Source organism: Gopherus evgoodei, chromosome 12 (genome assembly GCF_007399415.2).
Source record: "Gopherus evgoodei ecotype Sinaloan lineage chromosome 12, rGopEvg1_v1.p, whole genome shotgun sequence".
Taxonomy (NCBI): domain Eukaryota; kingdom Metazoa; phylum Chordata; order Testudines; family Testudinidae; genus Gopherus; species Gopherus evgoodei.
Window position 1 is genome coordinate 2,737,648 of NC_044333.1, and position 15,063 is coordinate 2,752,710.

The 15,063-nt window shown below is 56.0% G+C and overlaps 1 protein-coding gene across 1 annotated transcript; it reads left to right on the forward strand.

Moving 5' to 3' along the window:
- Positions 1-612: 612 nt before the first annotated feature.
- On the forward strand, positions 613-11,835 carry LOC115660540 (C-factor-like). Its single transcript, XM_030582040.1, has 6 exons — positions 613-940; positions 1,409-1,460; positions 3,847-4,034; positions 10,282-10,440; positions 10,979-11,098; positions 11,619-11,835. Exons 1-6 carry the CDS (start codon positions 794-796, stop codon positions 11,730-11,732), a joined length of 780 nt encoding a protein of 259 aa, XP_030437900.1. The 5' UTR covers positions 613-793; the 3' UTR covers positions 11,733-11,835.
- The last annotated feature ends 3,228 nt before the right edge of the window (positions 11,836-15,063 follow it).

Consider the following 15,063-nt stretch of genomic DNA (forward strand, 5'->3'; position numbering starts at 1 on the left):
TTAGATACAAGGAACCACTTCCAGTGTTTTCCAGTGTTTACTGGCTAATCACCAATTTCAATTCTTTTGTGTTGGGATGCTCACAGGTTAAAGCCTAAAATCAGAAGCCCGGTACCATGCGCATGGGCGTAGTTCAAGTTTCATAACGTTGATGCATTAACTGTGGACAATGTAAAATTGAGACCCTAACCTATGTGGAGTGTGCTGCACAGCCTGGGCTTTCCCCTCAATCTTCATAGGACAATAAAATGTAGGGGTCTTGCCCTGCAGTACCTTATGACAGATCATTTCTCTGTAAAACTACGTCCCACAGCCCTTGAAAGCCATTAGTAGGTGCCATGCGGCTCAACCAACTCAGGGGAGTGGAGAATGAGTTTCACCATGTTGAATATTAACTTGCCCAAACTCTTATCACTTCTGTGACAGATTGCAAACCCTGCTCAGTGTAAAGGTCACCCCGTGAAAATGCACGAATCCATCCGATCCCTAAAGCTTCCGATCAGCCTCTCCCCCACCCCCGCCATCTCCTTTTCTGCCCTTCATAGCTCCTCCCTTCTGGGGAGCTCCTCCAATCCATGGTGACTCCCACACCCCTGCTGGGGAAGCCTCTGCTCAGCTTCCAGCGATTTTACTCTGCGCGGGGCAGGCTCCAGGCCTTGGTGTGGAATCAGGGAGCTGGCACCCAGGAGTCAGACCCTGTGTAACCCCAGGTGCAGGGGAAGTTGGGGCCAGAACTAGCCCAGCTCTCGCTGAGCACAGACCCTGCCAGCTGGGGCACAGGCAGGCGAGGACCATGGCTGGCTTTAATGTCCGCAGCCTTCTGGTGACTGGGGCCAATCGGGGAATCGGCCTGGAGCTCGTCAAGCAGTTTCTGGAGAAATCAAACCCACCCGAGTGGGTCTTTGCGACCTGCCGGGACCCGGAGGGAGAGCGAGCGCAGGTGAGAACGGGGCGAGGTGAGAGGGAGTTAGCTGTACCTGGTGGTGGGGGAATCTAAGTGAGGGGCCTCCAGCACTTGGAGCCAAAAGCAACAGGCCCGAGCAGGAGGGGATTTCAGCCCCTGCTCCAGGCTGATGCTCCCTGGCGCATAAGGCTGGGGACGAGTTCTGCACGGGACACATGCAAAGCTAGCACAGCGCATTGAGGGAGAGGGCGGGGAGCACAGGTGCCTGTCTCCTAAAGGGAACAGGGAAACATATCCCTGGCTTGACTGCACTGAGCTAGATGATGCTGGTTTAGACACCCTGCTGCAGACCCCGAAAGCCAGGGCTGGACCCTGCACATGGGAACTTTACAAGCAGATATTGACTTGGTCTGGGGTAGCAGCAGGGAGCTGGACTCTGCCCGTCCTGACCATCCCTGCAGGCTGGTGGCTCCGTCAATAATCGTGGACTTTATTCTCTTCCAGCAATTGAAGAACTTGGCTTCCAGGCATCCAAACCTGGCAATCGTTGCGCTAGGTGGGTGCCCTGCCCTGGGCCCAGAGCTGAGGCTCACTTGCTCTGGGTCCCTTTGTTCCCTGTTCCCATCCCCCTGTCTCCGTGTTCCTGTTCCTTGCCTGGTTGGGAGCCACTGTTAGTGCTATTCCTGCCTAGGTGTTAGTGAAGGGGAGGGTGCCTAGCAGCCACCTGTCTCAACAGAGCAACTCCCAGGTCTCCTATGTCCCACTCAGGCTCTCTGGGCTTGGTAAGGAAGAGGCCCAGGAAGTTCCTTGTATTTGCAGATTGTCCTGCGTGCCAGACTGGCAGGGAAGGGATGATTTTGATTGAGACAGGGGCTGCCAGTGCCATGTATGAGCCTGGCTGGTTTGGGCCTGAACAGGCCTCGCTCTATTGGAGGCAGATTTCTTTTCATACACTCGTAGAATCAAAAAATATCAGGGTTGGAAGAGGCCTCAGGATGACATCTAGTCCAATCCCCTGCTCAAAGCAGGACCAGTTCCTAACTAAATCATCCCAGCCAGGGCTTTGTCAAGCTGGGTCTTGAAAACCTCTAAGGAAGGAGATTCCACCACCTCTCTAGGTAACCCATTCCAGTGCTTCACCACCTCCTAGCGAAATAGTGTTGCCTAGTATCCTATCTAAACCTCTCTCACTGCAACTTGAGACCATTGCTCCTTGTTCTGTCATCGGCCACCACTGAGAACAGTTTAGATCTATCTTCTTTGGAACCCTCCTTCAGGTAATTGAAGCTTTGGAATCAAGGAATCAGTTTCATAAACAGGGAACCAATCCCAGCCTAGGGATCCTGCTAGGGCCAGATTAACAAACTAGGCCAATGGCCAGGGCCCAAATTCATGGGGGAGCACCCCTGGCTCAGGCAGTAGCCATAAAGTGGCTGGTCTGGTCATGCCTTTGATCTGCTGGGACCAGCTGCTTATCCGGCTGATGCTTGGAGTGCTGCTCACATGACTGAGGCTGGGGGGAGCAGGGCCCAATCTGAGTAAGTGGCACAGTGACTTCACGCATAGGGTCACACCAGTGCTCAGGGTGAACATCATAGATTATTAGTGCTGGAAGAGACCTCAGGAGATCATCTAGTCCAACCTGCTGCTCAAAGCAGGACCAACCCCCCAAATGGCTCCCTCAAGGCTTGAGCTCAAAACCCTGGGTTTAGTAGGCCAATGCTCAAACCACTGAGCTATCCATCCCCTCCTTCAGTGATAAGCCCCCTGAAGTAGAGTTAACAACCCTTCAGGACTGTCCTGGATTCTCCAGGAATTAAAAATTTATGTTTAATTAATGATTGTCATGTGATGAAACCTCCAGGAATACCTCACACCAAACTTGGCAACCCTCCCTTGATGGGGCTCAGCCTATCACCCCTCATGTGACCCCCTCTGCCCAGCCCCCCAGTGACACCCACTCTCAGACCCCTCGCCTAATCCCCACCGCTCAACGACCCTCCTCCCCCTAGAACGCACCCTGTCAGCCCTCATGTGATCCCTGCCCCTCACATGATGCCGGGGTCCCGCCCCTCACTGACGGCCCTGTGGGGGCCCAGCCTGTCACCCCCCATGTGACCCCCTGCCTACAGTGACACCCCCACAGGGATCCAGCCTATCGCCCCCAGACTCATCCCCCCTTTCCTGCAGCCCACATGCTGCTGAGACCCGCCCGTCCGCTCCGTCCTGAGCCCCTCCTGGCTTGTCCGATGTTTTCAGTGATGTGTCCAAATGACTATCAAGCTCTTTTGTTGAACCAGCTTTTTCAGTAACCCGAAAATGCTGCTGATGGTTCTGATTTAAAAAAATGCTGCAAACACTTTTTAATAGGAAAAATCGGCATGTTTGAAATGCTGCCAAACAACTGTGCCATCGGGGCGCTCTCCCCTGAAGGGTGTTCTCATGGGACGATGAAAGCTGGGTGAGGGTGAGCCTGCCAGAGCTCTGATGGCAGATTTCCAACCCTGCTCACCCCTGGGAAGATCCTGTTGGTCCAACACGCCCTTCCCCCCGCCCCATTACTACTCTCACTGCCACACTGCTTTCCACTCGCCCAGCTAATTCCTGGTCCCCCCGATTTCACTTTCTGGCTTTGATGCTATCCGTCCTGCCCTTGCCATGGCACGACCCAGTTCTGGCTAGCTGTGTTTATGAGCTCCCGAGTCGTTAGCTTGGCTCTGTAGAGCAGCCTGGGCTTCGGGTCTCCGGGAGAGAGTTTAGCGACAGGGTGGAGGAACCACTCCTCTGAACTAGGGTGACCAGATGTCCTGATTTTATCGGGACAGTCCCGTATTTTGGGTCTTTTTCTTATATGGGCTCGTATTACCCCCCACCCCCTGTCCTGATTTTACACATTTGCTGTCTGCTCACTCTACTCTGAACCTCCTGCTCTGTCTCTATAGAAGCTACTGATCCAGCCAGCATCAAGGCGGCAGCAACCAGAGTTGAGGAGCATCTGAAAAGCTCGGGGCTGAATCTGTTGATAAGCAATGCTGGAATAGCGACGCCGAGCACACTAGAGTCTGAGACACCGGAGGACATGTCCCTGGTGTACGCAACCAACGTGACAGGGCCCCTGCTGGTGAGCCAGGTAAGGGCCCTGACAGAGGGCAGGTCGCCAGCTGCAGTGGGGTTTGACTTTGCATAGGCCAGAACTTCTCTCTTCCCCCCAGGGCTCTGGTTCCTGGATCAGTGAGCCAACCTGGTGTGTGTGTGTGTGTGTGTGTGTGTGTTTGGGGTCTGGGGTGTGGCATTCATCACAGTGTACATGTCAGGTGCATTATGAGCCAAGAGTCCAGCTCCTGCAGTAGAGACCATCTCCTGAGAGCCGGGATGGGCAAACCTTTTTGGCCCGAGGGCCACATCGGGGTTGCGAAACTTTATGGAGGGTGTCACGGAGTGTGGGGGAGTCCGGCCCTGCACCCCTCTTCCTGGGACCCACAGTGACTCTTAGCCAGCCAGTAAAACAGACTGAACTGAGCGAGGTCGAGACTGAACTGAGCGGGGTCACTCTGCCCAGTGACCTGGGGAAGTTCAGGGCCCCCTCTCCGGGACAACGCATCCGCTGTCAGGTTGGCACTTCCCTTCACATGGACCATGTCCATGTCATAGTCCTGTAGGAGCAGGCTCCACCTCAGGAGCTTGGCATTGGCTCCTTTCATCTGGTGCAGCCAGGTCAGGGGAGAGTTGTCGGTGTACACGGTGAAGTGTCGCCCAAAGAGATATAGCTCTAGCTTCTTAAGGGCCCACACCATGGCCAGGCATTCCTTCTCGATGGCCGCGTAGCTTTGTTCCCGGGGTAGCAGCTTCTTACTCAGGTACACGATGGGGTGTCTCTCCCCCTTTTCATCCTCCTGCATTAACACCACCCCCAGTCCCGTGTCTGAGGCATCGGTGAACACCATAAAGGGTTTGTCAAAATCTGGGTTTGCCAGAACTGGGCCACTAACCAGAGCCTCCTTCAGTGCCTGGAAAGCCTCCTGGCACTGCTCAGTCCAGGTCACCTTGTCTGGCTTCCCCTTTTTGCACAGTTCAGTGATGGGGCCGGCTATGGCACTAAAGTGGGGCACGAACCTTTGATAGTACCCCGCCATCCCAATAAAGGCCTGGACCTGCTTTTTGGTTTGGGGAGCAGCCCAGTCTCTGATCACCTCCACCGTGGCTGGTTCCGGCTTCAGGCAGCCGCTCCCCACCCGATGGCCCAGGTAAGATACTTCAGCCATCCCCACCTTGCACTTCTCAGCCTTTACGGTTAACGCAGCCTCCCGGAGTCGGTCCAGCACTCGTTTAACCTGGGACATGTGGTCCTCCCAGGTCTGGTTGAAGACGCAGATGTCGTCAATATACGCCACGGCAAAACTCTCCATTCCCCTCAGTAGCTGATCCACCAGGCGCTGGAAGGTGGCCGGTGCTCCCTTGAGGCCGAAGGGCAGGGTCAGAAACTCATAGAGCCCCAGAGGGGTGATAAAGGCCGATTTCAGCCTGGCATCTGCGTCCAGCGGCACTTGCCAGTAGCCTTTGGTAAGATCCATAGTGGTGAGGTACCGAGCACCTCCCAGCTTGTCTAGGAGCTCGTCAGACCTGGGCATAGGGTAGGCATCAGATACGGTGATGGCATTGAGCTTTCGATAGTCCACACAGAACTGGATTGACCTGTCCTTCTTGGGAACCAGCACCACTGGCGAGGCCCAAGGGCTGGAAGACGGCTGGATCACCCCCAAAGCCAGCATGTCCCTGACCTCTCTTTCAAGATCCTGGGCAGTTTTACCAGTGACCCGAAAAGGGGAGCATCTTATAGGGGGATGTGACCCGGTCTCCACCCGGTGGACAGTCAAATTAGTGCGTCCAGGCTGGTTGGAAAACAGCTGTCGGTATAGATGCAGCACCCCTCTGATCTCAGCGTGCTGGCCCAGGGTCAGCTGATCAGAGAGGGGAATCGCCTCCAGGGGGGAACCAGCTTTTGTCCCAGGGAATAGATCTACTAAGGGGTCATCAGCTGCCTCCTGATCCCCCATGACTCTACTTCCCCTGGGGGAGCCCATTCTCGGTACAGGAACCCCTTCTCCCACATAAACCTCTCCTTGCAACCTCTCCTCATGGTCTGTACTGCACTAAGGTCAGTCCGGTCCCGGTGCTTCCGCAAGGAGGGATCTTTCTGCAACTCGGCCTGGAACTCAGCAGCTGGGACAGGGATGGGGACCGGCTCTCTCTTGCTGGCTGGGTCTGAGGCCGCAGCCTCTCTGAAGCGTGCCTCTGGGCGTTCCCCGCTCCCTGGGTTAGGGTCCTGCACCTCGGGTCGAGTACCTTCCCCGTTGTCGGGGTGCAGTGCCCTTTGCCGACTCTGACTACGAGTCACGACCAGGGCACTCTGGGTGTTACTAGGCCAGTCCTCGAGGTCCCCTCCCATTAACACGTCAATGGGCAAATATCGGTGTACCCCCACATCCTTGGGGCCCTCCTTGGCCCCCCATTTCAGGTGTACCCTTGCCATGGGCACCTTGAATGGGGTCCCGCCCACGCCCATCAGGGTCAGGTAGGTGTCGGGCACCATCCGATCTGAGGCCACTACCTCGGGCTGGGCCAGCGTCACCTCTGCGCCCGTGTCCCAGTACCCAGTGACCTTCCTCCCATCTACCTCCAGGGAAACTATGCACTCTTTCTGGAGGGGCAGCCCCGCGCCCACCCGGTAAACTAAAAACCCGGAGCCTGGAGCATCCACAGGTGGTATGTTGCCAGCCCCACTTTCCTGGGAATGTAGCCCCTCCTCCAATTGGGTTTTTACCCAGTCCACCCTCTGCGGGTTGGGTCTGCTTGGTCTGTCCCTGAGCTTGGGGCACTGGGCCCGTATGTGACCTCGTTGGCCACAGCGATAGCAGCCCATGTCTCGTGGGTTCCCTTGAGTGGGTCGGAGGGACCTGCCGCTGGATATTCCCCTTTTGGGGGGGTTCTCCATAGGCCCCCGCTGGGAGGTCCCATGATGACTCTCTCTCTGCATTGAGGCAGGCTTGTTCCTTCGAGACTCCTCCCTGCCATCCCCTGCCCGACTGTCCACAAATTGGTCGGCCAGCTGGCCTGCGTGCTGTGGGTTCTCCGGCTTCTGGTCCATCAACCACAGCCTCAAGTCGGACGGGCACTGCTCGTACAGGTGCTCCAGTATGAATAGGTCAAGCAGGTCCTCTTTAGTTTGGGCCCCAGCTGTCCACTTGCGGGCATACCCCTGCGCCCGGTTGACCAGTTGTAGGTATGTGACCTCACAGGTTTTACGCTGGCTCTGGAACTTTTTCCGGTACATCTCAGGAGTCAGCCCAAACTCGCGGAGCAGGGCCTGTTTGAACAGTTCGTAGTCCCCTGCCTCCACCCCTTTCAGTCGGCTGTACACCTCCACGGCTGTGGAGTCCAGTAAGGGGGTGAGAACTGCGATCCTGTCTGCAGGGTCAACCCTGTGCAGCTTGCAGGCATTCTCAAAGGCCATCAGGAAGGTATCTATGTCCTCACCCTCCTTACGCCGGGGCAGCAAGTGCTTATTAAAGCTCTTTGTAGGCTTGGGTCCCCCCTCACTCACCGCAGCCGGGGCCCCACTGCTCGCCAGCCAGGCCAGCTCCAGCTCATGTTTACGCTGTTTCTCCTTCTCCTCCCGCTCATGTTTACGCCGGTTCTCCTCATGTTCATGCTGTTTCGCCTTCTCCTCCAGCTTTTGCCTCTTTAACTCGAGCTTCTCCCTTTCATATTCCAGCCACATCCGCTCCACGGATGCCGAGCGTTGCCGGGAGGATCCCCTGCTGGGGGGTGGGCTTCACCGGGAGGATCCCCTGCTGGCCAGGGGTGTCACGGTGCCCTCGGTATACACTGGGCTCCTCCCCGCCCTTCCCCTAGGCCTAGGAAGGGGGGGTCTTGGGAAGCCCTCGTCCGCCGGCTGACCACTCCCAGCGGGGACAGACACTGGTGCCTGCGCTGCATCTGCCCGGCTGCTTCCCTCAGAGACAGGGCTCCGTTCATGCAGTCTCCCTGCTCCAGCTGGGCAATCAGCTGGTCCTTGCTGAGCCTCCCTGGGTGCAGCCCCCTCTACTTGCACAGCTCCACCAGGTCACACTTGCGCCGCTTGGCATACATCTTCCTGCTGACCACTCACAGGCCGGGGTGCTCGCCGCTCCCCACGGTTTCCAGGGGGACCCCTAGTGCACCAGCCCTTCTTGAGGTCACCACCTCTCTGCCAGGGTCGAGCTGTAGACTCCTCCGCCCCTGGCACCGCTCGCTGCAATCCCCCGGGGGACCCTGTTCCTGCAAAGTCCTTCTCACTGTGCACACACTCCCAAGGGTTAATCACCCCTTCGTTTTACTGCTCCCCAGTCACTTACTGCAGGAAGCGCCGTGCACGGGGTGCAGTATATTTCAACCCTGCCACCAGTTGTCACGGAATGTGGGGGAGTCCGGCCCTGCACCCCTCTTCCTGGGACCCACAGTGACTCTTAGCCAGCCAGTAAAACAGAAGGTTTATTGGACAACAGGAACACCGGTTACAGCAGAGCTTGCAGGCACAGTCAGGACCCCTCCCTCGAGTCCTTCTGGGCTTTCAGGGTGCTTGGATCCTAGCTAGGATACCCTGAATTCCGCCCACACAGGCCCAAGCCCAAACTCAAACTGCTTCCCTCCTGCCACTCCCTTCCTTTGTTCCCCTTCCCGGGCAAAGGTGTTGACCTTTCTCCTCCCTTAGCTAGCTCAGGTTACAGGCCCTGGCATCGTCCATCCCCTAAAGTCCTCCCCTGCTCTCCCACTCCCCACACAGACAGTACCTACTGCATCACAGAGGGCTGGATGGGGAAAGCTGTGCCATTGCTGGACTGGCCTGCTCTATCTCTGTGCACCAGCGCTGGGTTTTTCAAAGGTGGTTAAAGGAGTTGGGCACACAAATCACGTTGACAGTGAATGAGAGTTGGGCACCTAAATCCCAACCTTATGCTGTGATAAGTTGTCGCTGAAGTGTGTGTTTGCATCTAGGTACGAGGTACTTTCCTCTCCCCCAGCAGCCCAGCCTTCTGCAGGGACAGGTATTGGACAAGGCAGTTACTGATGAGGCTGTCTTAGCTCTGATCATAGGTGCTCTGTTTTATACTGAGTACGCCCACAAGGTTTTGCTGCTATTCTTATACTGAGTGTAGGATTTGAAGAAGCCAATTGTATTGACCTAACCGGGCTCTTAATACCTCCATGTTAAAAGTCCCATTGACTCGGATGGAAGCTGAGTTAGCAGGGGCGGCTCCAGGCACCAGCACGCCAAGCGTGTGCCTGGGGTGGCAAGCCACGGAGGCGCACTGCTCTTCGGTGGCAGGCCTGTAGAGGGTCTGCTAGACCCGCGGCTTCGGCGGACCTCCCGCAGGCGGGCTGCCAAATCCATGGGACCCGGGACCTCCGTGCTGTGCTTTGGGCGGCAAAATACCTAGAGCTGCCCTCGTGAGTTAGGCCAAAGCTGCTGGTATTTGACTATCCCACCCGATTTCTGCAGTGTGCTGTAAGTACAGCTCAGCGTATTAGAGAGGAAATACATCCATGTCAGTGAGTTGAGGCCTCTGTCCAGCACAGATCTAGAGCAGGGGCTCTCAAACGTTTGTACTGGTGTCCCCTTCACACTGCCAGTCTCTGGGTGTGACCCCCCCTTGTACATTAAAAACCCTTTTTATATATTTAACACCATTATAAATGCTTGATGTAAAGTGGGGTTTGGGGTGGAGGCCCACGACCCCCCATGTAGTAACCTCATGACCCCCTCGGGGGTCCTGACCCCCAATTTGAGAACCCCGGATCTAGAGGGTGTGTACAATCCCGCAAGATACTCTGTGCAGGGCTCTAAGGTAGGGAAACAGCATATGATTGGCTGTAATCTATACTAGAAACACAACAGCCGTGCCAAAAGAGTTCTTCTGTTGCTGTAATAAATCCACTGCTCCGACAGGTGGTAGCTAAGGCAACAGAAGATTCTTCCATTGACCTCGCGCTGTCTCCACTGGGGCTTAGGTTGTCTCTCAGGGGTGCAGCCCTTTTCACCCACTTTCTATTGTAAACACTGGCCTGGTACCGGGCTCTCCCGTTCACTGCCAGCGAGGGCAGAATGGGATTACCCAACTCCTAGAAATCAGCCTTTAAAACAGGACTGAGGCGGAACAAGTTGGAGGGCAGAGGGAGAGCATGGGCCAGGAGCAGCAGGCCCAGGGGGCCAGCCTGTGACACCTCTGGGCAACAGCTGGACCCACTTCAATTCAAATCAGAGTCCGCTGGTGAAGAGAGGAATGTGGGTCCTTTCTCCTAAGCTGACCAGGGGGTGCTCTTCTCTCCCCATTGCCCAGGCGTTCCTGCCCTTACTGAAGAAAGCTGCCCAGGGGAGCCCCCAACCAGGGCTGAGCTGCAGCAAGGCGGCCATTGTCAACATGTCCAGTGAGGGTGGCTCCATCACGAATCCCTTTGCCTGGGAGTTGGGGCACGCTGTCTCTTATCGGTGCAGCAAGGTAGGGGGTGTGCCCAGTGGGGCACCAATTCACGCTTGGTCCGTATTCCGCTATAACAAAGGGGAAAGAAAAGTGTTTCTTGCCTAGGTGACCAGATGTCCCGACTTTATAGGGACAGTCCCGATTTCTGGATCTTTTTCTTATATAGGCTCCTATTATCCCCTAGCCCCATCCCGATTTTTCACATTTGCTGTCTAGTCACCCTATTCTTGCCCCGTGGTTTATCCCCCAGATTTCACCTGCCAGGCCAGCATTCAGGCCAATCTCACCTGCTGCCTCTTGTGGGAAGCACGGCCTCCGGGTCACATGATGCTTGGTCACCTGACCCCAGAGCCCAAGCCTTGGAACAGGACTCTGGGTCCTGCACGTGGGCCCATTGCAGTGAGAGGTGGCGACTCAGTAACATGCTGATCATCCCCAGTTGAGAATCACACATTGCAGCTTGCATCAGCTGTCCCCCTTGCTCACCTTTCTCCCGGGGGTGGGTCCCTGCTCTCCTCACATGCTGCTGTCTCTGCTCATGGTGTCTCGCCCACAGGCTGCTCTGAACATGCTCACCAAGTGCCAATCCTTGGGGTATGAAGGAGATGGGATCCTGAGCATCGCTGTCCATCCTGGCTGGGTGCAGACTGACATGGGAAGCACAGGTTCCCACCAGGTAGGTGCCGAGTGGGAGAGGCCAGTCGTAGCCACATGTCAAGGGCAGAAGTTCATAGTAGGGGGAATGGTTACACTGGCGCCTGTTCCCTTATCACCCCCACCCCATATTGATGACACCTCTCAGAGGCTCCCATCACAGCAAGGCGGTCGTCAGGACCCAGCTCCCTGGGGATTCAGTGCTGTGTCCTGGGCGTTGCTTCCCAGAGCTGCCGGTCCCATGGTTCCTTCAGCGCTCAGCATTGCACAAGAAACCCTGCAGAGCTGCTGCCTTGGGGAGCTGGAGGGGGCAGGAGCTGGTCGTCTGTTTCCATTGAGGCTTTGGTTGTCTCTTAGGGATGCAGCCCTTTTCACCTATTTTCTATTGTAAACACTGGCCTGGGACCTGCCTCCCCCGTTCACTGCCAGCGAAGGCAGAATGGGATTACTGAGATCCTTTTCCAGATCCTAGCCCGGCCCCTGGTGTCCTGGGCCAGCCCCAGGGCAGGCTTCTCCCCCTCACTCTCCTTTGCCCCCTGCAGGCTCCACTGACGGTGGACGTGAGTGTCCAAGGGATCCTGAACGTGCTTCCAACGCTCTCCAAGAAGGACAACGGGGCCTTTGTGAACTGGGAAGGGAAAGTTCTTCCCTGGTGAGACGCCCCCTGGCCACGTGAGAGGAGCCCTGGGTCAGGTCATTCCAGTGACCGCGCCGTCAGCCGTTCCTGTGCCCTCAATAAACCCACGTTCTAATGCAACAGCCCTGCCATTGGTTGGATTTGTACCATTTAGCCAGCCTGAAAGCTGGGCAAGTGCTAACCCCCCTATGCCCAGCAGAGCGGAAAGGCTGGACTCCCAAAGCTGGGGCTGTGCCAGTGCCAGGGCCATGGCGAGTGATATCAGGGCAGCTCAGCACCCAGAGGGCAGCAGAGCCAGGTGGTCAGGAAACTGGTTTCAAACATCCTGCTGAAAGAGTCTGCGAGACAAAGCGGGCTGCAGGGAGCCAGTGAATGGCAGGTGAGGGCCTAGAAACGCCTCTAGAGAGCAAACTGAGATGGCAGCTTCTGCAGGGGAACCGGGGCAGCACTAAGCATATGGAGACCAGAGCCCAGGCTCAGTACTACGACAAAGCCACGGGGCTGGGGCGAGAGCGGGAGCTATGGGCAAGGCTGCTCTGGCTTTCTGGAGACCTGCTGATGAAGGATGGGCTGGCAAGGCTGGGGAGAACCATTCTGTGTCCAGTGCAGCTCGGCTCCTGCCTGGCAGTCCGTGGGGTTAGAGCTGTTCTCTGCCTGGCTACAGCTGGCTGCCAAGGACATCGGGCCAATAATCGAGCACCTCTCCCCTGTAATGTCTCTGCCTAGCGCCTCGCCCCGACACCAGTTGGGGTGTCCATGCCAGGCAGCTCCTCGACCTCCCCACCTTGGTGCAGCCCCTCTGGCTTCTGGGCTGGGAACTAGACGCTAGCATTGTTCTCCAAAGAACACGACAAACTCTCCCCTGCCCTCTCTCAGCCACACACACAAAGGGCACAAGGCCGGGCTGGACCAGGTCGGGTTCCTGCACCACATGCAGTTTCTTCCACGTGATTAGTGAGGTGGAGGTGAAGCTCCAGTAGCCGTTAGCCAATCTCCAAAGACAAGGGGCTGCACGTGCCAGGGGCCTGACTTGGAACAATACAAAGCTGCCAGCACAGCCGTGGTCGTACGGAACAGCAGCCACGCTGGAGCCACGTATGGAGCTATGCATTACCCATGTACGCACACGGGAGGGAGGAAGCGCCATGCGCCGGGCCAGGGCTGACAGGAGAAAGCTGCAGGGCGAGAGGGCTCATGCTGGCAGGGCTCTCTGCACAGGAGGTTCAAATGAGCTGCTCTGTAGGACCTGTTTTACTCTGATTCCGGGGCCAGCTGAGAGCGTGGGGATGCCAGTGCCCAAGCGAACGAGTCACTGGCTCCCAGCAGCTGATCAGGACATTGTTCTGCTGCTCAGTTTGGGCTGATAGGAAGCTGGGACCCTCCCCTGCTGCTGGGCGCTCTGGCAGGTGGTGTCACAACGAGGGGCTCATGTCTCCAGCCAGGGCAGGGGGTTGCTCCAGTTTGCCCGTGCAGTTGAGTTTAGCTATCAGGTGCGGTGGGGACCTGTACCTGTCAGTGGGTTGGGTTAGCCTCCCAGGCCAGCAGCTGGGGAGGGGGTGCCGGAGCCTCCTCCTGTGAGTCAGAGGGAGTTGGAGCTGCCTGGCTGAATAGAGAGGATTTCTCCAGCACCTTGGGCCGAGCGATTCCTGAACCCCACAAGGGGAACTGAGTTTTCTAATTGCTCCTCCCAGCCTAGCCTCTGGGATGGACAGTGCTATGTGGGCGGGAGAGTGTCTCCACGCACACAGCTCAGGCCTCTTGCGGAGGTGGTGTAACCACGCTGACGGGAGACGCTCTAACCACGGTGCAGCAATGTCCTCGCTGAATGCCACAGCGGCTGGGTTTCAAGTGCAGACCTGCCACGCGTACCCCTCTGGGCAGCTCTGCAGGGGCTGGCTTTGGATTAGCCGCCGTAGGAGTTGCTGGGGTGGGGCTACCTTCCATTTGTGGCTGGGGGATTGTCGGCTTGGAGTTCAGGGAGCACCCCTCTCTGCCATACTGCACACAGGTGCGAACAGAACATGGCTATTGAGGGTCACGCTCATTCCAGACCTGCAATCCTAGTCGATCGCACTCCCTTGGTACTGACGGAAGCAACGGAAGCAGAGCTGAAATCGGCTAAGTGCCACCCACCGCCAAGGAGATGATCACGCCTGTGTGATAAATAAGGCAGGGGACAGGGGAAGCTCCCTTTGATGGACACCCAGCCAGCCAGTTAGCTGTAAAATCCCTCTTGGTGGCTGTTCTCTACTTGCTTTACCTGTAAAGTGTTAAAAAGTCCCCAGGTAAGAAAAAAAAGTGGGCACCTGACCAAAAGAGCCAATGGGACGGTAGAGCTTTTGGTAGAGCTTTTTAAAATTGGGAAAGAAACTTTTCCTTTGTCTCTTGTTCTCTCTGGGCTGCAGGGACATGGAGCAGCAATGCTCTAAGCAGGAATGCTGTGTAAGGTTTGAACCAGGTATGAAAACTTATCTTCCATACCTGGAAGGAATCACTGGGACAGGGAATGTTTAGATAAACGCGATCAGGTTTATTTCTTTATTTTGTCTCGTGGATCTCCTCTGTGCTAACCTCAGATGCTTTTGTTTGCTTGTAACCTTTAAGCTGAACCCCCAAGAAAGCTATTCTGGGTGCTTAATTTTGGAATTGCTCTTTTAAAATCTAGCAGAAGCCTAAGTTCCAGATGTATTTTCTTTCTTTTTCATTTTTAATAAAATTTACCCTTTCAAAGAACAGGATTTGGATTGTTGTGTTCTAAGTGGTTTGTGCCTATGCTGTTTGATTAGTTGGTGACAACAGCTAATTTCCTTTGTTTTCTTCTCAGCTCTTCCCTGGAGTGGGGGTGAAAGGGCTTGAGGGTACCTCACAGGGAGGAATTCCCAAGTGCTCCTTCCTGGGTGAAAGGGTTTTTTTTTGTATTTGGGTGGTGGCAGCATTTACCAAGCCAAGGTCAGAGAGAAGCTGTACCCTTGGGAGTTTAGTACAAGCCTGGAGTGGCCAGTATTAATTTTTAGAATCCTTGCAGGCCCCCACCTTCTGCACTTGGGGAATCAGCCTGCAACGTAGCTCGCTTTGAGGGGCCCCTTCTATGCTATAGCCTCACCCAGAACACTAGGTTGTGGTCTCTGCTAGGGAGCCGTTGGTGGCGTTCTCCGTAGGGTAGTGAGGTAGTGCCCAACTGCCCCCACTGACTTAGGGCGAGTAGAAGCATAGCATGTCTATGCCCATGAATGAGGCATGTGCTCAGGAAACCTCTCCTCATTCCTTCCCACTCACCCTCTAAATATTTCCCCTAGTGGCTGCAGCCGAGATGGCTGCAAAGGACCAGTCTGGCCAACACAGTTAGGCCA

What these genes read in the sequence shown, in the direction of transcription:
- LOC115660540 (XM_030582040.1), top strand. Translation starts at nt 794, where the DNA reads ATGGCTGGCTTTAATGTCCGCAGCCTTCTGGTGACTGGGGCCAATCGG. An exon ending in CGGAGGGAGAGCGAGCGCAG is followed by an intron (nt 941 to 1,408) that starts GTGAGAACGGGG and finishes ATTCTCTTCCAG; the next exon opens with CAATTGAAGAACTTGGCTTC. An exon ending in GGCCCCTGCTGGTGAGCCAG is followed by an intron (nt 4,035 to 10,281) that starts GTAAGGGCCCTG and finishes CCCATTGCCCAG; the next exon opens with GCGTTCCTGCCCTTACTGAA.